We start from the raw sequence: 22,507 nt of genomic DNA on the forward strand, positions 1-22,507 counted from the left end.
TATATGAGACTTCCCTCTTAATCACGAAGTAAAAGGTAGAATAATTAAGATGACACGGCCTGTTTCTTTAACCTTTTATTATCTGCTTTTACTCTTTACTTTCTGCTAGCGCCTTGTCACTCTAATGTTCCTGGTTGGGAATATTTGTGTCCATTTTCGTAATTTAGTCTGACGTTGTTGGATGATTCTGGGATAAAGCTGAAAAATAAAAGTCGCCCACCGTGGGGCTCGAACCCACGACCACAAGGTTAAGAGCCTTGCGCTCTACCGACTGAGCTAGACGGGCTAGTTAGCGTCGTGGTTTACGATTTGATGAAAGACCGGTTCATCCCCACTTATCTCCTTCCCCCCTATCACCCAATTGTTATATTTATTCTGTTGTCCTTTTCACATTTTCTTTTACTGAAAATCAATTTAATCGTTCGGTGAAATATCGCCATACACTTTCGTTTGAATACACACACATTATGTAACATTCGATAAAAGATACATAAAATTATAACAAGAACTAGAAAAACATTTTATTGAAGAAACTGAAATTTTTACATAAATTATATGCACAATTATGCTAAATAAATGAAGATGCACAAATCTTTTAATTAAAATGTGTAATTCTTATTCATATTTTTATTTAAAATTCTTCTGAATTTTAAATTAAAAAAAATACAGTTTAAGTAATTCTGTAGGAAGATCTAATGTAATCTTTCTTAACCCAAAACCAAAACAACTCAATCTGGATAAGAAAAAGGTGAAAACACTGTTCAAAAACAAACGTGAAAACACCGGTTGCCGTAGCTGGGCTTCACGATTCCCACTTTTAATAAATCTGTTTAGCCCAATGGACCCGAAGTAGCCTTCAAATTCACTCCCTTTGAAAGAAGCAGGGAATCGATAAATATTTTCTGGGCCCATTTGCTGGGTTCGAATACTAAGCGGCCTCTGGTTATCAAGAATTGGGAGCATTCTCATTGCCTGTTTGGCTAAGAGGGGTAAGAGCTCCAATGAACCTGTTTAGATTTAAACCAGTGATCATAAAGTATGTTTATTCTGTTTGGGTAATTTTTATAAAATGCCAATAAATTGTGACTTCATTCTCCCGCGCACTTTAAGGATAAGCATTAAGGAATAGCTTATGCATTTGAAAAATCTTGATCAAATTTTAGCAACAGAATTTTCTCTAATTTACCCTCCTACATTCTTTTGAAAATCTCTCCCCAAATGATTATATTTAATAATATTTATTAAATTCATTTTTGTGGTAATTATACACCCATAATTGATTTTAATAAATGGAAACCCAACATATAATCACAAATCTTAAAGTAACTTATGAAAGAAACATAACAGAAATCATAATTAACCAACATCACTTCTAGTCAGTGTCACTTATAAAATTTATGATTACCTAAAATCACAATTATTCACTGCTAATCCAAATGAGCACACACAATCACAAGGGAGAGAAATAAGTCTTCTGAAGTTTTAATTTTACTTTTACTTTCTGCTCATTTTTTTTCCAACTACTTTTACTTTCTCTTCAAGCAAAGAAAAGTGTAAAATAGTACTCTCAATTCATTTTTTGCCTATGGTAAGTAATATGACTTAGTGCATTAAAATTCTTTTTCATCCTCATAAAAATTATATCTCCATTTAACGTCTAATATTTAGTTGGATTGGAAGTGCAGCAACATAGTATAACCAGTCGTCCTTTCGTTTGGGGAGCCGGGAAAAAGGAAGCAAGAGACACTCCCCCAAAAACCTCAATTACAGGGCACCATTTTTTTTGAATAGTAACACCAAATAGTAATATAGCGTAGCTTGCTCCATTCGTCCATTTTATCTTCTTCTTTTTTTTTCATTCGAGTGAAAATTAAAAGAAACATTATACAGTACAATAATGCATTTATCCATTTTATCTAGCAAACACTAATTTGCCCTGCAAGGCTGCACGTGACAATCGTCTGTGCTGTGCTCAAATGCAGATCAACATTTAACACTATGATCTCCACAGTTTACAGTCGCATCCCATGTGGTTTCAGGGACAAAAAAATATTGGACATGAACATAGTTATTCATCACCTGGATGGTTAGTCCTAACTAATATAAACATACCATTGCAAGAATGCTAACTAGAAGTTCCTGCCTTATACTTCTGATTCTGAACCATATTCTTGTGCTTCATCATCTTCATGCAATGGCTTCTGAAATGCAAATGGGTGTGGAGGAGCATCTACACTCGAATTACCATCAAGTACTCTCACCACTTCCCCCATAGAAGGCCTCATGCGATCATCCATCTGAATGCACCAGAATGCTATTCTTAATGCACGTTCCAGTTCTTCTACTTCCATTCCACCTTCAATTCTTCTATCAAACACATTTTCAACTCTCCCTTCTTTCCATTCTCTATAAGCCCAATCGCGAATTTCCTCATGATTTCGAGATCCACTCAACAAAGTTAATACTAACTTCCCAAAATCCTCCACATCCTTCTCAGCTGAAAAACCACAATATGATGCTTGACCATCTATTCTTGCAAACCCAAAATCTGTCACCTTTGCAGTCAAGTTTTCATCCAACATGACATTTTCACATTCCAAATTTCCATGGCTCACGAACTCCCTACACCCAGTGTGCAGATAATAGATAGCTTTTGCCACGGTTGAGCATATGTCTAATCTTTTTCTCCAGGTTAACTTCTTGCACAGAGTTGAATCATCTATATATTTACCCAAAGAACCATTTTTGGCATATTCATACACCATAAATCTATGATTGAACTCACAGCAATAACCCTCCAGCTTTGCAAGGTCCTTGTGCTGGATGCTTCCCATCTTCATGACAGCACCTCGGAACTTCCTTTCTTCAATGAATGCATTGAGGTTAATAATTGTAACCAGGTGATTGTTTGGCATCAAACCCTTGAACATAGTTGGACCGATCTGGTTCCTGAAGTCCCCAGTTAGGCTCTTGATTTCTGAGAAAGATAAAACAGCTAGGCCCTTCAAGTGTGGGCTCGCAAGACCCAAGGTGGCTGTTTTCCTACCAGTAAAGCCTTTTCTTTTGTAGATGCAGAAACCAATTCCCAACTGAACCATAGCAAAGATGAAGAATGTGCCTGAGGCTGCTCCTATTAAGCAAGGAAGACAAAGCTCCATAGGCTGTTCTGATGGAGGCGGTTGCTTCGGATTGGGATTTACAGCTAGTGGATCTGAACATCTCTTGACAAAAGATATTGAGCTTAGAGATGGATCTGCATAACCAGTGACATACGGAGTTTTCCTCAGGGAGCACTGACCACTTCCATTATTGAAGTAGGTCGCAAATGTACACTGAAAATCATTCAGACATAACTGCTCACATTGCTGCAGACTACTTATGATAACTGATTCATCAGGGGGATATGTTCCATAAAGAAATGTGTTCTTGAATGTAAGCATAATGGAGCCAGATTCACACTCCTTATAAGGAACCATACAATTGATACTGTCAGTGAGCTCAAAGGGGCACCTACAATCAGTGGCACCCGAGGCAGTGAACCCGCAGATACCGCGTTGACCACAAGTTGCAAAGACCTTGCACTGATTCTCAACAGCTTGCCAGACTGTCCTCCAAAGTTGTGCAGTTTCTATCCATGAATATAACCGCAGGTTGCCATCTGAATCAAGCCTAAGAAACCTGTAATTCACGGAATCATTGTGGTCTTCTCCAAACACTGACCAAACGGGCTTCAAACTTTGTTGCCGAAGTTGCACGGCTCCACTGGGGGTTAGAAAAGCGCTGAGATTTGAAGTAGAAGGGCTATTGCTGACCCAGTAAACAATACTACTTTCCCAACGCAGCTGTAACTGACCGGAAGCGTTCAAATCTAGACTGTAGTAGCTGGACAATGAATTCTTGCTTGCAGCTCGAAGTGTCTGATTCACATATAAACTCTGTCCTGGAAGAAGTGTATCAGAAGGATCATCAAAACTTTGCCAAACAGTGTTTTGCTCTTTGTCCAGTAGAACAAGGTTGCCATTATCACGAAGAGCAGCTGAAACAATTGATCGATTGCCTGTTTTACTAGTCCATATAGGGATTCCCCGTAAGGAATCAAACAGGATCAGTTCCCCTTGCTGAGTGAGATGGAAGTAGGACTCATTACCAACTGTGATGTCAGCTCCTGCAGTCCAGACAACTGTTTGCTGGCTAGTTGGTATAGACTTCGAATTGTAATGAATGCCAATACTGTATAGGTTAGGTTGATCTGAAATGTTAAAGAATCCTAATGCAAAGTCACCGTTGGAGGAGACCCAACAGTCATTGTCAGCCACCAAAAGTTTGGAACCCAATGGAATCTCAGCGATGACAAAGGAATTTAGCAAGAAGCCAGCGAAAATGCACAGCAAGAATGGTGGTCTAAGGAAACAAAGCTCCTGTTCAAGCATTTCTAGATGAGTTCAGGGGCAATATAAGGGATATTACAGAAAGCTACCCCCCAGTGTCACACATGAAATCTTTTGCATGTCATCTTAGTAAAATTTAGCCTATGCCTGAGAATCTACGAGGTAATGAAAAGGATTTTTCTCAGGTTCCAATGGCACGATCGTTCAATGGTGTGACGGTAAAAACTCGGTTACAAAATTTCAAAGAATGTTAGGTCCAGAACGAAGACAAATTTTCAAGGGCCCAGAACATTTCAAAATGAATCAAATACAATTGAAGAAGAAAATACTTAAGTTTTGTACCTGAGAGGAAAAGTCAAAATCACTGAGATTGAAGAACCCACCATAAACAACCTTCATAATCATCTGAGAAGCATAGTTATGCCCACAGCAAATTGACAAGGAAGCATAAGTTTGTGATCACTAGACGAATTGAAGGCCATAAATTGTAAGCAGGAGAGGAATATAGAATATCCAGAAGCCGAAGCCCCTTTTTCTCTGAAACAAACAGGGATGAGAAATGAATTCTACCACTAAAAACTGGAACTTCAGCAGAGACGGGAACCGAATAACTCCAATCACAATGGACAATGCATTTTTCAGAACATAATCACTTTTCAGGAAGCTGATAAAAGCAGAATCTTGACGATAACATTGTACTTTGAATATCGCAGGCTAATGTTAATGACAGGATAACAACAAAAATAATGAACTACTATATACTCAACCCAGGGCCCCCATTGGAAAATTTCAAGTGGCAGTTAGCTTATTCGAAGGAGCAGATTCCGGGAAAGACTTCGGTCACTGAGAAGTCAAAAATGCATTAGTCAAGTTGCTGATTGCGTGGGAAGGAGTAGATGAGGACATAAGAGAATAGAAGGAAAAGAGAATGGAGACTATGGATGATGAGCTTGAGAATGCTAGATGCCAACGCGTCTAGATTTGTAGTGAAAATAGTTAGAATAAGGACATGAACAGAAGAAAAGGATGATCAGTGAGCAAGCAAGGAGACCCACAATCCAAGATGCTCATGGCGAAGACAGAGAGAACTCACAAGTCACCAGAAGCCAGAACAGTAAGCAATCTAGTGTCTACAGCCGAGTGAGCAAAAGGAAAGCATGAATCTGGCCCCGGGAAAAGGTATTTCGTGGAATTCCTTTTCATTAATTATAGCCTTGATCTCATTTTACACGGATTAAGAATAACAAGCGTCCTGGTCCATAAAATCATAATCATGATAACGTGAATGTGCTTTTGAAAGAAGAAAATGCTCATTAGTCACTCATAATTTGAAGTTTCTACGCAGACATTATTTTAACTTTGAAATATGTCATTTACTTAGGTAAATATGATTTTACTTGAGGTGGGTAAGCGTGATAATTAACATATATAAGGACCAGGTGGATCGCATCTTAAAAAACGAATCATGACTAAGCAAAGGGCCAAGAGAAAAAGTTAGAGGGCACGAGCTGTACCGTCGTCGTAAATCCTTTCTCCATCATGAAAACCGCGAAGCATGGCACACCAGAATGGAAAAAATGGGGATGGTAGGACGCACGTGTAAGGCTGATGTTCCAGGACCAGATGAAACAAACCCTAATAATAGAGAGATGGCTAGGAGAAAGAGAAAGCCCTGGCGCGTAAAATTTAACGATTTAACAGGTGGAAGATAAGCAGTGGCTAATAAAGCAGAGGATTTGGGGCTATGGAGAAGGACAGACAAAAGCAAAAGAAAGAAAGAAAGGAGAGAGATTCTTTTTTAATCCTGCTGGCTCCTTTTCATGAAAAGACTACAAGTTTTAAAAATGCCACATGTTTGAGGCACTCGTGAGGTTCATGCCGTGTTATGAAGTCACCTTGTTTCCTTCGTCGAACTCTCAGCCGCACCACGGACCCACTTTCCCATAATTAATAGTAGTTCATAAGTGAATAAATAAAGGGCAGAGATGATTCGTGAGGTTATGCTTAAAATAATGGGATGGAGTATTGCTGGGATGCTGTTTGAATGTTGTGGAGATGTAGCCCCTTTTTGGAATGTAAAGGGAGGCCGCAGAGCTATGGGACCGTTGCCTCCTCAAAGTAGTTCAACAACTCACGCCGTGATTCAGCTTCTTGGACTTTCTGGGTATTATCAATATGATGTGAGGTAAACTTTGATGGGAATATCTGGAATAAACCAAACTCCAGTACACTGCTGCATTATTTTTGGATGAGATTTGAGTCCGTGAGCGAATTTATGTGAACTTCACCTGTTCTAAGGCTCGTTTGTTAATTACAAGCTTGATCAAAGTAGAATTTCTACGTACATTTGGATCAGTTGGTTCCCAAGGACCAAAAAAAACAGAGAGGAGGAATTCATTAAAATCAGACACGAGGAAGTCATAGATTGGAGTAACTTCGGAGATAAGTCCATGATTGGAAAAGTGGGTCACGTATGTGGGGAAATGTCATTTTCCACCGGTGTGAGGTAGAAGGATGAAAAGCCAAGGCTGACTTTTGAACCATGAAGAACCAGCCCTATCTTTTACATAACATGGAAGGGATCCGTCTTTTCTTTCTGCCCCGGCTGCTCATTATTTCTCCTGCGTTTAAATTTTGCCAGGGTCTGGAAAAAGCTAGGCCCTGTTAATTACACTCCTTTCGGCCAGTCGTCTTTGACTTTCTTGCCGCACCCTCTGTTTTGACGATATACCAAGAGTCTATTATTTTTCCCCTTTGATCTGATTAATGGTTTGATTCAATTAATTATAATGGTTCGTCTGCTTATTTTTCCCGTGTTTTAAGCTGTATTTAAAAAATATTGTCATTATTATTTTAAATTAAAAAATTTTGAATTGTTTGGACTTGGTTCAGAGATAAGTTTCCAGGAGGCATGTGATGTCCACATCAATCATAAAAGGTTGAGCAAAGGCTGGTCCCATTCCACCAAGAGATTCAGACCTATTGACTATGCCCATGCCATCGCTATTGACTAGGATTCACTGTGGTCCACTTTGATCTCTGCTTCGAATGTATTAGATACTGTTGCCCCCACCCAATCCTTAATTAATTCTCCTGTAACTCCATTACCTGGCCCTTATTACTACTCTCCTTTTTTTTTTGGTCTCTCCAGCAAAACTTTCTCAAAAATAAATACTCAAAAATGGGCCTTTAATAAAATTTATCCAGGAATTGCTGGACTGCCCCTAGGCCCATTATAGATCTTTCGTCTCCTTTTTGCCCTCAGAAAACTGACTTCTTTCTAAAGCTAAAAATAAGTTAGGGCTCTGATTTTATTTGAGATGATCTACATTTAATTTAACCTTTTAAATATGTTTTTTTTTATAGCTCAGAGTTTCTTTGAATCATTGGGCCAGAAGTGTCAAGGTCAAAAATCTCCTAATGAGTATGCTTACCGAAATCCGAACATATGTTATATTTTTTATAGGCTGAAATCAATTATCATCTTAACTGACAGCTTTATTGTTTAGTTTAGTTTACATTATTTTTATGTTTCGTTTTGTTCCCTTCTTACCCCACGCAGGAGGAATCGAGATGCATCGTCAGCGACTTTTATTTGGTGGCTTCTGTGATCGCAGCACTCCCAACTATTATCTCCGCTTCTCATCAGTTTATTGCATGGCGCAGCGTTGCACGTCGTATTGTGTTCGTCCCTTTCTCTCCACTCTTTTAATCATTTTATATTTTTTAGTTGTTAGCTATGCAGTAATTTAAATTTTTTAATACATATAAAATTACTTATCCTACCACATGTGTCATGCTAACTATTTTTTCCCTGTATGAGTCATGGCATATGTAGTAATTTAAATTTTTTAATACGTATAATTTTTTTTAAATGTAAAAGAATCCTAAATAAATAAATCAATTATATGAACAAAGGGATTCATAAATTGGTGGGCCAGTGACACTTATCTCCGATATTGAGAGCGACGCGACGGTCACTCATCGGACTCCATTTGTTTCGTGTTGATCTTGAAAGGATCCGGCCTGTGGCCCGTACGCTGCCTTCGGGGCAGGGTGGAATCTGTAGAATAACCGATTTAACCCAACATTTTTTTTTAAAATAACCAGGAACCCACTTGTTAAAACGATAAAACCATCTGGCAAAAAATAAATAATTAAAACTAGCAGCACGCATTTTTATTGATAGTCAAATAATAAAAAACCGGATCGAACCAGCTGGTTTAATCGGTGAACCTGTAAACCTGTCATTGGTCCGGTTCTATTTGAATATCAAACCGGGAGAGAGTTGAACCGGTAAAAACCGGTGTGAACTGGTAATAAAGCAGTTTGGATGATTTAGTTGTTATGTGTCCTATTTTTTCTCATTTAACTCCTAATATCTCAGCCCCTATAGATTTAAATGAATTTTAATGATAATTTTAATATCAATGATTATTAATTTTAGTTAATAATGAATAATAAAGATCAAAATTCTCAATATTGTTATACTTTATTATTGTTACAATCAAACCATTGTCATATTTTCTTATATTTTGTTATTAGTAATTATTAATGTCGTTATATTTTATTATTTTTAATTAAATTATATTATTTTAATATGACCGGTTGGACTCCGAGTTAACCCTGGTCCGACCAAGTGACTTTTGAACCACTACTTTAACCGGTTTAGTGTTCGGTTTGATTTTTTATTCTTGTTGACGATATAATTTTCTTAACACACCCCGCACATAATTGCTTTTAAATAAATTTGTTAATTATGACCACGGTGTTATTTTTTTCAGAAGAGCATGGTCGTGTTAATATAATAAAGTTTATAGGTATCACCCTCTTTGGGTAAACATTGTTTGCTGGGAAAAAAGATAATTTCTTTCGTGGTTTTGTAATTCTCAACCGACTGGATTTTCGTAAGTGCTGCATATTGTAATGTATAGAATGACTCGTGTTATTTGTAATCTATGATCAGCTTATTTTGCCATAAATTTCGTATTTTATACTGATCCAGATTTCGGTTAACATCAGTTTCTAAAACTATATATAATGAAAGGAGAATCTCACAAGAAAAAAAAAGTTAAATATGATCAAATTCTAAACTGGACTTAGTACCGAGGTTTTCACAGGACTGATATTATAAATAACAATATATTACAGCCGGTCTTGATTATAAGATCTTGTTTTACAGTATACAAATGGGATCTTATAATAATTACAAACGATGTTTTATAATTAAGACAAAAGGTAGTATTTTTTTTAAAAAAAAAATTATTATTTAAAATTTAGTAAATTTAGTTTGTTTTACGTAATTCTCCCAATAATATAAGTCGTCTGAAACCGTACATCCATGATTTACTTAGTTATATTATGGGGTGTATGATGTATCCATGCATTGATTGGGAAGTAGACAAGGGGTGGGCCCAGGGGAAGCCGCCCAAAATGTGAAAGCCATGATTCAACGTCGAGGCTGAATAACAGGAGGAGAGTCAGTTTCACCTTAAGCACCGCAAACATGTCCCTTGCATCGCCTCTCCTGTCTCCTCTCGTCTTAACCGCCCTTCTTGCTCTTTTATTTATTAATTCTCCGATAAGATCTGTCAATTGAGTTAGCTAGTCTTGTGCGGTTAACATTATGCTGTTTTAGAATGAAGTAAAAATGTAAAATAGATTCGCCCGGCCAAACTTTTTTTTTTTTCCTGATTCTGTTCAGATGATATAGATCCAACCACACTGGCAAGTATTACCTCCGGTCCTTAATATAAGATTTTGTTTGATTTTTATTTTAATCTTAAATATAAGACCTTAATCCATTTTGTCTCTCATATGTATGTATTTTTTTAAGATAGTCCTTCTAACAATAATAGTTCTAGCCAGAATACACTTGATTAGTAAGGATATTTTATAAAGGACAACGTCTGTTTATTATAAATAACTAACTTAACTTATTTTTTTAATCTCCTCAAATTAATCAACTAGCTCTTATAAGTAGCACAGGAGGTAGTATTAAAATGCTCATTGTCACACTAACAAGTATTAGAATGCTCATTATTATGATAAATACCGAAGCTAGTTTTAAATAATAACATGAGGAGGGTCGGCTTCAGCTTGGACACCTCATATCAATCAAACTCACAGATCTCATCGCCCTGTCTCCTCTCATCTAAACCGCCCTTCTTTTATTTATTGATTTTCCTATAAGATTCGAGTCCTAAATCCCTGCGTAATTTAATTGGTTTTTTAATTGAGCTAGCTTGCCTTGGGTGGCAAAGATTACGCTGTTCTAAAATAAAGTAAAAAAATGTCTGAGTAAGATCAAAATCATGGTTTCAGAAGTACTTTTACGGTAAACAAAATAAATATGTAAAAAAATTTGTTTCGGTTTACAAAAAAGTGTTTTTGAAAAATGATTATTGAGATGCCTAAACACCCTCTCAGAACATGTTAGCCCGGCCAAACTTTTTTTCTCCCGGCCTTTCCCCCCCCCCCCCTTTCCATTCTGCACACAACTGGTCTAGACTGTGTTAATTAACTGAAGAAAGAAGCAGCCGACGCTACAGCTAAGGGTGTGGTTCCTTTGAGCGCTTGCAACGGTCCTTGCCTTCAACCATGTCGACGCCATCAAATGGAAAGCAAGTCACGATACGATGTTATCTCTCGCGCATTGTAGTTATCAACTTATCATCCATCAAATCTTTTTATTATTTGTTTTTATATTTGCGATATTTTTATGTGGACGTGATAAATTCACAAAATTTCAAAATTGTTTTTTGTTTTCACATCGAGCACCTTTTTTTTTTGGTGAATAACAAGAGTTGTGATTAATTGGAACCATCCATTCAAGTGAAGCATCGAGCGTAGGTCCTCTCAGCTTGAGGAGACATTTGGGATTGTCATTTTGAAAGGCATTGACGATGATTGGCCGGAGGGGAAAAAATAACGAATTTTACTTAATATAAAACACAATTAACTAATTTAAATAAATTTAAAATATCAATTATATTAGTTAATATGATTTTTTTAGTGAAATTGTGTTTTTGGATCCTTTAAAAATAATGAGTGCGGGTTATGGAAAAATATGATGGAGATATTGAAAAATGAACTAATGTCAATATTAAAATGGGAAAAAACTTTAAAAAACCTAAAAAACTTTGATATTTCAATTCAAGCACCCCACGCTTCAGAATTTTAGGAGAGGAAATTGTGTTTGATATGATATTCTACAAATATAGTTAAATGACTAAAATATTTTTGTTTCAAAATTGTCATTGCTACCAAATTTCTTATCATTTGTTATCCAATATTTATTATTGTTAATTCACAACTGGTTAATCAATTTTTTTGAAATAAAAATATTTTAGTCATTTAATTAATTTTGTAAAATATCAGATCAGGCATCACTTTCTCTCCTGAAATTTTGAAATGTTAGGTAACTGAATTGGAATTTCATAATTTTCAGGCTTTTTTGTTATTTTTCCTATCGAAATTAAATATTAAATTCACAGCACGTTGTACCTTTTACATAAACTATGTATTAGAAACCCGGATTCATGCATATATAATATTTTAATTAATTAATTTTAAATGCGTTAGAATGAATCAGTTGATTGTTTCAAATAACAATTAACTTTTTTTTTTTTATAAACAAATTTTTGAAAAGGGGTTGGGCTCACCCACGATCTAAGGACAGGGCGAAATCTCCCTTCCTCCCAGGTCATACCAATGTTGGGCAGGGCGAGCCATCAATTACCCTCAGGCGTTTACCTAGGCCCCCAGGAGTTATGATGCCTTCTCAAGCGCCGCGACTAGAACCATAACAAAGTGGTACTCCCCAGGAATCGAACACATGCCAACTTGGTCATATGTCTCACCCTTTCGCCAGCTGAATCCATGGACGATGAGTCAAATAGCAATTAACTTGTTTATCATTTGTTATTCAATAGTTGTTGCTACTTCAGAGCTTGTTAATAAATTTTTTAACAAGTTCTGAATTAGCAACAGCTATTGAATCAGTTGATTGCTGGTTAAAAAATAATATTAAGTATTATAATTATTTAATTATATTTGTAAAATATGAGATCAGACACCATTTTATCTCCTGAGATTTTGAAATGTTAAGTACTAAATTGGAATCTCATAATTTTCAGGTTTTTTGGGGTCATTTTTCTATTAAAATTTAATATTAAATTCATAGCACGCTACATGCGTTGGAATGAATCAGTTGATTGCTGGTTAAAAAAAAAGAAAGAATGAATCAGTTGATTGTTTGACATAGTAATTAAATATATAAATAGTCAAATCACACCTTCTGAAAAAGTATTATTTACTAATGAAGTCACGTAATTTGACTACTTGCAGATTTTCTCTAGTGGTGTATAGTAGTACATTAGCCGCAATGTAGAACAGTAGGTGCAGGAAAATAGATAGGCGGGGGCAAAATCTAGAGAAATGATGCAGAGGGACACAAGTCAGGGAAAAGAAATAGAGGGGAAGAGGGATGGAGACACGTGGAAATGTGGGGTCCAGGCATGGGAAGATCGTGCGGATAGAATTTAGCCTTATCCGCAATCCTGTTTATTTACGGTTCTGTTAATACCCGCTCATCAGTGCTCTCGCCTCTCTGCTGCATGGTCACATTTTGCGCTTTCTTTAGTCAACTCAGGCGGCTGGATGGGCCCACCTTCCGTTGTATACCCCATCTCTTTGAAGGGTAACACCTTTGTCTTCTTTTCTAACTATATTCGGCACTCCAATTTTTCATATGATGCATCTATTTTTTTCATTTCCGGGTATCTAATATCATAATTTTATTTCTTTGTGTATTTAATATTTCATATATCACTTCTGGTTTTTAATATAAAATTTTTTATTTTTATTTTAATTCTAAATATAAATATAAGACTTAAATTTACTTTATTTCTCGTATTTATATATTTTTAAGGTAGTCTTTACTGGTAATTCTAACCAGTATATTTGATTAGTAAAGATATTTTTAAAAAAATACTTATTTATTATAAATAATTAAATTAACTAATTTTTTAATTTATTTAAATTAATAAATTAGTTCTTATATTAAAAATTAAAAGTAGTGTCATATAAAAAATTAGGACACTAAATGTCGAAAAAAAAATTGGATGCTGAATTCGCCCTCACACAGTGACGCTTCATTTCTCCCCTAATAATTTCAAAACAAGAAATCGGACTCGAGAGCTTACCAAAGTCAAAAGCAGATCCTGCGGAAATTCACCGAGGGGCAAGTCACATCCCTCGTCTTTTTAACGAGAGACGATTAATTAATAGAATCATATCGACAGAACTATGTTAAAATTAGCTGGAAATAATAAATTTACAAACAGTGGGTGAAAAAATTTATTTGCATTAATTTTTTAAAAGTAATTTATTAAAAAAAGGTGTAAAAAAAGTTTTATCTCAATCTAAATAAAAGTATATTTTTAAAAAACTGTTAAGGGTTACCAAAAACTCCCAACAAGAAAAGATACGAAACAACAGAATGAGCAAGAAGAAAATGAGATTGACGTGTAAGTGACGAGTAAAAATAAAAAAGGACATTAAATATTTCTAAAATATAAATTATGAAAAAGTCATTGAAAAGAAAATCGTAGCTTCGTAAAAAAATGGAGCTCAGTGTTGTCATGTCTGTGACCCGATCCAAACAGTATCGCTATCAAGTCAATGAAACATGTTAATCCCACAGTCACTATGCAATTTTGCGGGGTGCCAACCATGGTATTTACATGAAAATCGGTGGATAAATGCACTTATTTAAGGTCAATATATAAAAGTATTGACGCATAATTCTGAAAAGAACAATATTTAAATAAAAAGACAATCATACACAAGTAAATAAAATATTGCTATATCAGCTGTATATAATTCAATAAAACAATGCTACTGTATGACGGATTGCTGTTTTTTCAACTTAAAATTATCTCATTTCTAACTCAGTGAGAGAAAAAATAAAAAAACCAATCAGAAAATTGATTCGCGGTTTTGCTACTATTGACCAACACGTGCTTGGGTCTCCAGTTTGGTCCATTCGGGATTTGCAGGTGTCTCCGGAGGAGGGTCTGGTATATTTAAAAAAGTTTTCATCTGAATTGGGATAAAATATTTTTTACATATTTATTTTATATATCATAAAAATATTTTTAAAATTATAATTTGTTTTCCATCCAGATACTTCTAAACCCTGGCTACTGTAGAGTTTGCGTTTTCACCACGAGTTTCCTGCCCTTTTGTTTGTCCTGCTTGCAGCTGGGGGAAAAAAAATCGATTTGGCTTTCAGAATAACGTTGATCATGGATAATTATGGCTCGACAGAATGTGATGATGGCCAAATTAATAGTTTAATGACATCAATTTATAATTTAAAGCTCCTTATTATTATTATTATTATTATTATTGAGTCAAAGGACTAAATAAAATTCAGCTCAGTCAGATAAGGTTCTTCAGTAATTAATAAATCCGACTATTTCTCCATCAGTGGATCATGGAACTGTAATCCGTTTGTAATTAATACTACCTCCGGTTCTTATTATAAGACCCCGTTTGACTTTTTGTTTAGTCCTAATTATAAGACCCCAATCCATTTTGTCTCTCATATTTATACATTTTTTCCAAGATAATCCTTCTAATAATGATAGTTCTAGCCAATATACTCCTCCGGTCCTAATTATAAGACCCAATTGACTTATTTGAGGAGATTAAGGAAGTAAGTTAAGTTGGTTATTTATAATAAATAAGTATTGTTATTCCTAAAATATCCTTGCTAATTAAGTATATTGACTAAAACTATCATTATTAGAAGAATTATCTTTGAAAAAAATGTATAAATATAAGAGAAAAAATAGATTGGGTCTTATAATTAGGACCAAATAAAAAGTCAAATTGGGTCTTATAATAAGGACCGGAGGAGTACTTAATTAGCAAGGATATTTTAGGAATAACAACACTTATTTATTATAAATAACTAACTTAACTTACTTCCTTAATCTCCTCAAATAAGTCAACTGAGTCTTATAATTAGGACCGGAGGTAGTAGTATTTAATATAGGGACAAATAAGACAGACGCCTTGATTTGGCCCTTAACAAGGGCACGCATGCTTTTTTCCCCATACAGGTATAATACACACATGCTTAATTACACGGAAAACCGCATAAATTGTACAGCACAGACACGGTTAAGACCTAAACAAAAGACTATAAAATTGTCCCCGATAAAAAGATTTTTGTATATAATAAAAAGATTTAAAATGAGATATAGAAGGTAAAAATGGCACCCGACAAAAAAAGAACGAGAGACCTGTATTTCTTAAAAAATACTCTTCTAGTTTTAAACATAATTTTTTTTCAAAATATAATTTATATTATAAAAAAAATCTTATATTTAGAATTGAAGAAATAAAAAAAAAAAAGAAAAGATAACATGTGAATAGAAATAAATGGGAAGGAATAAATCCATTGCCAGATACAAGGAATGCGGCCGAAGGAGGAGTGAAAAAATGAGATGCAAAATTGAGGAAAGAATTTGAATGGGAGGTGGCAGCTTTATCTTTTTCATTTTGATGGAATTGATTTGATGAATGAATCCAAGCCCTTCTCTGTTCTCCAATGCCAAATGGTTCTTTATTATTATTATTTTTGGCCCTGCGCTGATTTGACTCCCTCCTTTTAACCACAATGGACTTCTCCCTGAAATCCGCGACCCGCCCGTACTACTTTCGACCAGAGGTCCGATCCCCTCTCATTGGCGGACTCCAACCCTCTTTCCAACCCGATTTAATCAGTTCACCGCCTCTCCCGGTCTCCCTTCCTCTCCTTTCTTACCTACCCACTCACCCCGCCCTCTCCCTCTCTTTCCACCTTCCCAGCCGGTTCCCCTTCTTCCTTTCATCGCGGTGATTTTATGCGCTGGATTACCGCGCCACTTCATCCTGCTCACGTGGCATCACATTATTGGCTGTGGTGATCAGGACGGCCATCGGAGTCAAAGATTTCTTCCAATTTACTTCATGCCCATTAAGGAGGCCAGTAATTTCGCGGCAGATCATCTGATTGAGGATGTTCTCAGGAAATCCGGAGCACTAGATCCTTGGGGGGTGTAAGAATTTATCTTGCATGTGAGGTGAATTTGGGTTGAATTTCCAGGGAATTTCACCCGATGAAAAGCAGCTTGAGGGGCGTCTCATCGTAGTCTGGCGATTGAGAGTAGCCACGTCACTCGGAGGAGGAAGTGAATCCGCCACTAAAGTACCTTTTTTGTCCCTGGATTTTTCTGGAATGCTGATCGAGTCCTATGTGGAGAGATGAGGCGTGATGTCATTGGCGAATAGGAAAGGCTCGTGGTGCTGCGGACTAGCTCCCCAGTGCTCTCGCCTTTTCATTTTATTTCTCCTCCCCCCGCCCCGGTTTTATTGGATGGGCGATTTTATTTCATTAAAATTCAAAAAGTCTAATTAAAATTTAATGTTATTAGAACTTTTATTATGTTTTTCTTTTCTTTCCTCCAACGAGAAAGAAGAGCATAGGAAATGCAGAAAGCAGGAGCTCTCTTGCCTGCTCCTCTTTTCCCACGATCTTATCTCTCTCTGTTTTTCTCCTACAGAATCTATACATCATTAGCTTGAAGCTCTATTTCTCCGCTTCTGCTGTTGTCGAGATCTAATGACCGATGGATTTGCTCTCGCTTTCTCCCTCAGTGAATGGCCGGTAAGATTTATTTCGATCATAGTTTCTTCCCCTGTTGATGACTTTCGACTTTCATTTCCAGATATGTTTTTGATATAGTGTTGTTCGATTGTCAAGAATACTGTCTTCTTTTTGTTTACTTGTATCTGGGAATTGATAATCTCCTCATTTGATTTAGAGCTATTTCAAGCTAGTGACTGTAAAAGAATTTATTTTTTTCTGATTTTATTTCTGCCTTTTCTTTTCGGGACGATGATTTAAGTTTCTGTAATACAAAAAATGGACGTCTTTTTCTTCTTTCTCTGGGGTACATCATTTTTATGTATCATGAGATATATTGTCGAAAAATGAGGGCGACGGATATACAGAAAGTTCATTTTTAGGGTGATCCAGAATTAGTCCTGCTTCTTATCAGTACCCGAGATCGTTGTACCCCCGATATGCGCAGTTGCTGTGTATTTGGTTTGTTTTTCCTTTTCTTGATTCTGTCTGCTTACATGATTCTAAGCTGTTTTTAATTTTTATTTTGTATATTTCTCTGTGACTCGGTGCCATGTGAAACGGGGGAAAAAACGAGTCAAAGAAAGTCTCGGAGCGATACTCTTCCACTGCTGGAGTTCTGAAAATCTGAAATTTTCATTGATAGTTTGGTTTTCTCCCTTTGTCCACGACCGTTCGCTTTCCGTCTCCTTGGGTTGATGAACGATCTATTTCGTTTTCATTATACGGATATGATTCTTTCTTCTTTCTAATTTCTAGCGGCTATTTTAGTGCTAGAGTATATACGCTGCTCGATGTTCTGAAGTAGAGTATATCATGAGGGGGGGATGTTTCTGCAGGATAAAACTAGTACAGAGTCATCGACTAAAAATGGAGAGAGGTTTTGAAATTGAGCATCGTGCCTTTTTCTTCGTCTGCTTTATTGTAATTTTTCAATTACATGGTCTTAGTTTCTGATAATATCCCATTGATGCATCAAGTCAAATATTTTAATATGCTACCACTGTATGGGAGGGTTTTCATGCATTCGAATACATCATATCCTGCATCTTAGTCCATAAAACGGGACTTAACTTCAACAGCTTAATTTTATATTTTATCTTTATTTTTTTGTTCAGCTTAATCTCCTGCAAATGAAAGCATGTGCTGTGATTTGGAGTGGTTAAAGCTAGCACCGTCTCCAGCAGCGTCTTTAATTTTGTCAAGCAACACTCCAACTCGAAACGGGAAGATGAATCACTTGACTGTGGAAACTGAAGATAGTTTTGCAAACCTGCTTGACCTTGCAGCCAATAATGACGTTGAGCATTTCAAAAGATCAATTGAACGTGATCCTTCCTCTGTTGACGAGGTTGGACTGTGGTATGGTCGCCAGAAGGGCTCAAAGCAAATGGTCAACGAGCACCGGACACCTTTGATGGTGGCTGCTACTTATGGTAGCATTGATGTTATCAGGGTGATACTTTCATCATCTGATGCAGATATTAATCGATCATGTGGGCTTGACAAAAGCACAGCCCTTCATTGCGCGGCATCAGGTGGTGCTGTAAATGCTGTTGATGTGGTGAAACTACTTTTGGCAGCTGGCGCTGACCCTAATGCTGTCGATGCTGATAGTCACTATCCTGTTGATGTTATTGTGGTACCTCCCAGGCATGCACATTTGAAAAGTATTCTTGAAGAACTTCTTCAAACAGATTGTTCCATGGCAGGGTGTGGTCTTAGGGTGGTAACGTCTACAACAAATTCAAACTCTCCCCCTCCGTCAACTTCTCCAGAGAATGGGTCTCCTTCTGCACTAGAGTTCCATTTGAAGCTAAAGTTAAAGGAGGCCAACGCTTTATCTGAGAAGAAAGAATATCCTGTTGATCCATCTCTTCCTGACATCAAAAACAGCATCTACTCAACTGATGAGTTCCGAATGTATTCTTTCAAGGTTCGACCATGTTCACGTGCATATTCACATGATTGGACTGAATGCCCTTTTGTCCACCCAGGGGAAAATGCTCGGAGAAGGGACCCGAGGAAATTTCATTATAGTTGTGTCCCTTGTCCTGATTTTCGGAAAGGAGCTTGCCGTCGAGGAGATATGTGTGAATATGCTCATGGTGTTTTTGAGTGCTGGCTGCACCCAGCTCAGTATCGGACCCGCCTTTGCAAGGATGGGACCAGTTGTTCAAGAAGAGTTTGTTTCTTTGCCCATACAGCTGAGGAACTTCGGCCTTTGTATGTTTCAACTGGTTCTGCTGTTCCATCACCACGCTCAAGCACATCTTCTGCCATGGATTTTGCTGCAGCCATGAGCATGTTACCTGGCTCCCCTTCTTCAATGTCTGTTATGTCTCCTTCACCGTTCACCCCACCCATGTCACCGTCTGCCACTGGCATGTCACACTCTTCTGTTGCTTGGCCTCAACCTAATGTTCCAAACCTGCATCTGCCGGGAAGTAATATTCATTCCAGTCGTTTGAGATCTTCACTCAGTGCTAGAGATATCCCGGTGGAAGACTTTGACGTGTTGCCTGACTATGATATTCAGCAGCACCAGCTTCTTAATGAGATGTCTTGCCTTTCCCAGCAATCTATGAATTCTAATAGCCTAAACCGATCTGGTCGGATGAAGACCCTGACCCCATCAAATCTTGATGATCTCTTTTCTGCTGAGAGTTCTTCCCCTCGGTTTGCTGATCAAACATTGAGTTCAGCTGTCTTTTCACCCAAACATAAATCAGCTCTCCTTAATCAATTTCAGCAGCAACAAAGCTTGCTTTCACCTGTGAATACAAATTTTTCTTCCAAGAATGTTGAACACCCTTTGTTACAGGCCTCGTTCCAAACGTCAGGCAGGATGTCTCCACGTAATGTGGAACCTATCTCACCGATGAGCTCTAGGCTTTCTGTGCTAGCTCAACGTGAAAAGCAGCAGTTTCGTAGCCTTAGCTCTCGGGATCTTGGCTCCAACTCTGCCGCTGCTGTTGCCGCTGCTTCTGGTTTCAATGACAGTTCTTGGTCAGAATGGGGATCCACCAATGGTAAATTGGATTGGGCCGTCAATGCTGATGATTTGGGCAAGCTCCGCAGATCATCGTCGTTCGAGTTTGGTAGCAATGGCGAGGAGCCGGATTTATCATGGGTGCAGTCACTTGTGAAAGAATCTCCAACTGAGATTAAGGAGAAATTGGGAACAGCTGTGTCAAGTGTTGCGGGGGGTGCATACACTAGTGAGGGATAGAATTTGAGCACTCAAATATGAGCACTGGGCAACATCCAGACGAGCTTTTGAATCTTTAGGTTCATGTTCTGGTCATTTTTTCTTCTTGCGCCGTGAGATAAGGTTCCATTCTGATGGAGCCTAATGCCTAAGTTTGGTGCATTTTTTAAGAAATTTATTCCTTCATATTTTTGTGGTAGGAAACAGAAATTACCAAGGGTCATTAGAGTTAAGTTCTTGGGAACTCCAAATTGGCCCAGTTTTGGGGATGAAAGTACAGGACGATGCATCTGATATTTCTCTCGTGGCATGGAATCCAGAATTGTGGATGCCACGGTGCCGGTAGATTAGGGAATATTGGAAGGTTGATCCATTGGGTCATGTAACTCAATACGGTTTATTGCTATATATTTTTGTAACACTTGTTTTAACCGAATACCTCTGATACACCAACTCAGTAGTCTCTGATTTAGAGGGGAAATATTAACATAATCATTATCATTATCTTGAGACAGGAAAGCTTAACATAACCTGTGGTGCTGGGGGACCGTAAGGGTGGAGTCTGTCTGTTGGCCGGAAGGTACGAAGGATTTTGTTGTAGTAATGGAATGACGGAAATGCATTTTCAGTCAAACTTCCAGTTGTTGCAGGATGCATTTATACCAAATCCGCTTCCACGTATATGTGTCTATATAATGATCAAGTTTGAAAACGCGCCAATTTTGATGATGACGTGGTAATCCTTGACTTCTGTATTTATGGCTGTTATTTAAGTGGCTTTTCTCGACCTGGTGCCATCCTGCTCAATGGTAAGGTGGAATTTTAGTGTAAAGGAGGATATAAATAAAAGGTGGACAAGAAAAGAGGGGCTTAATCCCGAAGAACCTCATCTGGTAGCTTTCGGTGGCGGGATTGAAGCGAATTTGTTGTGGTTCCTTAAAATTATATTCGAGATATCGCTATCCTTGGGCAGCTTTTGACATTAACAAATGGTTTTGTCTTTGTACCTCTTTTGTTTGTTTAGTGGCTCCGCCTCCATTCTAAATCGAGTTTTGGTAAAATTCTCTCGGATCACATTATTCCAAAGGAACCGCCCCGTCACTGTCGTATCACCTCACTTTGGAATTTATATGCCCAGTTCGTTATCCCTAATTCAAAGCGAACTTGCATTATTCGTTTTTGCATGCGCACGCTTCAAGATTTTAAAACCTTATCTTTTAGGACGTTTGGTGTTCAGCCCGTTTAAGCAGTTGATGAATCCTTCTGTGATCTATGATTTTCTTCTCTCTCTCTCTCTTTTTGGGTTCCTTTGGCTAACAACTGGAAGGAGTAAGAGAATCTTATTCTCCGTTGAAAATATTAAATATAATATCTGACGTAGCGTCACTGTGTTAGGTTCGGTGCTTTAAAAAAAAAAAAATTCCATGGCCGCCACGCAAAATTGCACATTCAAAAGTGAAAGGCACTGAGTCATCGTTCTCAATGAATTGATGCATATCATAAAGTCTATAACAACATATCTAAGAATAACGTGACTTGTTTACTGGATTTCATATAATACCAAAAAAAAAAAATCTAATCATTCATTAAAAGTGATGACATTGGATAGAGAAACCCTGGGTTGGATGGAGAATGAGTCACTCCTCATCTTGAAATGATAGTTATATTTTTTTAAAAAAATTATTTTTCTTTTTAAATAATGCAAGAATTGGGATTTATTATCTAGTTAAACTTGAAACCTGTGTCTTTGTCAAGTGAACATGGACTGGCTGTCGGAGCATTAATCTCAAACTGGAACAAGATCACCAACAGCATCGACCTCCACTTAAGATGGACGCATGCCGTACTATAACTATTGTTCCACATCCGTACGGCTTCATTTTCTATTTTCTAACGAAAGGTCTATCAGATAAGAAGCATTACAAAAATAACACTTCACAGTCCCTAACTTCCTAGCATTTTAATACTACATTGAAATTCTCATCGAAACCTTTCAAATAAATTAGCTTTGTATTTTTTTTCCTCCAGTTTTTGCCATTTCATTTTTGTTTGCGCAAAACCTTCTTTTGTCATTTCTCACCGCGGCTTTTTGAGGCTCCTTTTGTCGTCGGTGACGAAAAAGGAAATGCTGCAACTTTACCTAGCGCTGGCTTGCTCCGCCGCGCTTCTCACCTTGTACTTGCCGCCGATCCGAAGTTTCAACCTCTT

General features: G+C 37.2%; 2 protein-coding genes and 1 non-coding gene across 4 annotated transcripts; 1 reads left to right on the forward strand and 2 right to left on the reverse strand.

The window, feature by feature from the left end:
- Positions 1–213: 213 nt before the first annotated feature.
- On the reverse strand, positions 214–286 carry TRNAK-CUU (transfer RNA lysine (anticodon CUU)). Its single transcript has one exon. It is a non-coding gene; the product is annotated as a tRNA-Lys (tRNA).
- Positions 287–1,930: 1,644 nt separating this feature from the next.
- Positions 1,931–6,119, reverse strand: LOC114720090 (G-type lectin S-receptor-like serine/threonine-protein kinase SD3-1). Of its 2 annotated transcripts, none has more exons than XM_028905697.1 (2): positions 5,903–6,119; positions 1,931–4,418 (listed from the first exon to the last, which is right to left on the reverse strand). In XM_028905697.1, exons 1-2 carry the CDS (start codon positions 5,927–5,929, stop codon positions 2,145–2,147), a joined length of 2,301 nt encoding a protein of 766 aa, XP_028761530.1. In that variant the 5' UTR covers positions 5,930–6,119; the 3' UTR covers positions 1,931–2,144. The 2 variants fall into 2 exon arrangements, with proteins under 2 accessions (XP_028761530.1, XP_028761529.1); XM_028905696.1 differs by lacking the exon at positions 5,903–6,119 and adding an exon at positions 4,731–5,007.
- Positions 6,120–16,838: 10,719 nt separating this feature from the next.
- On the forward strand, positions 16,839–20,980 carry LOC114720108 (zinc finger CCCH domain-containing protein 30-like). Its single transcript, XM_028905720.1, has 2 exons — positions 16,839–17,109; positions 18,207–20,980. Exon 2 carries the CDS (start codon positions 18,230–18,232, stop codon positions 20,318–20,320), a length of 2,091 nt encoding a protein of 696 aa, XP_028761553.1. The 5' UTR covers positions 16,839–17,109; positions 18,207–18,229; the 3' UTR covers positions 20,321–20,980.
- Positions 20,981–22,507: the final 1,527 nt, after the last annotated feature.

The sequence above is a fragment of the Neltuma alba genome, unplaced genomic scaffold (assembly GCF_004799145.2).
Source record: "Neltuma alba isolate B1F8T4 unplaced genomic scaffold, ASM479914v2 tig00011964_pilon, whole genome shotgun sequence".
Lineage (NCBI taxonomy): Eukaryota > Viridiplantae > Streptophyta > Magnoliopsida > Fabales > Fabaceae > Neltuma > Neltuma alba.

Excerpts from the sequence above, each read along its gene's own strand:
- LOC114720090 (XM_028905696.1), bottom strand. The coding sequence starts at position 4,793 with ATGATTATGAAGGTTGTTTATGGTGGGTTCTTCAATCTCAGTGATTTT. Across the intron at positions 4,419-4,730 it reads ATTTTGACTTTTCCTCTCAG|GAGCTTTGTTTCCTTAGACC; the intron begins GTACAAAACTTA and ends ATGCTTGAACAG.
- LOC114720108 (XM_028905720.1), top strand. The coding sequence starts at position 18,230 with ATGTGCTGTGATTTGGAGTGGTTAAAGCTAGCACCGTCTCCAGCAGCG.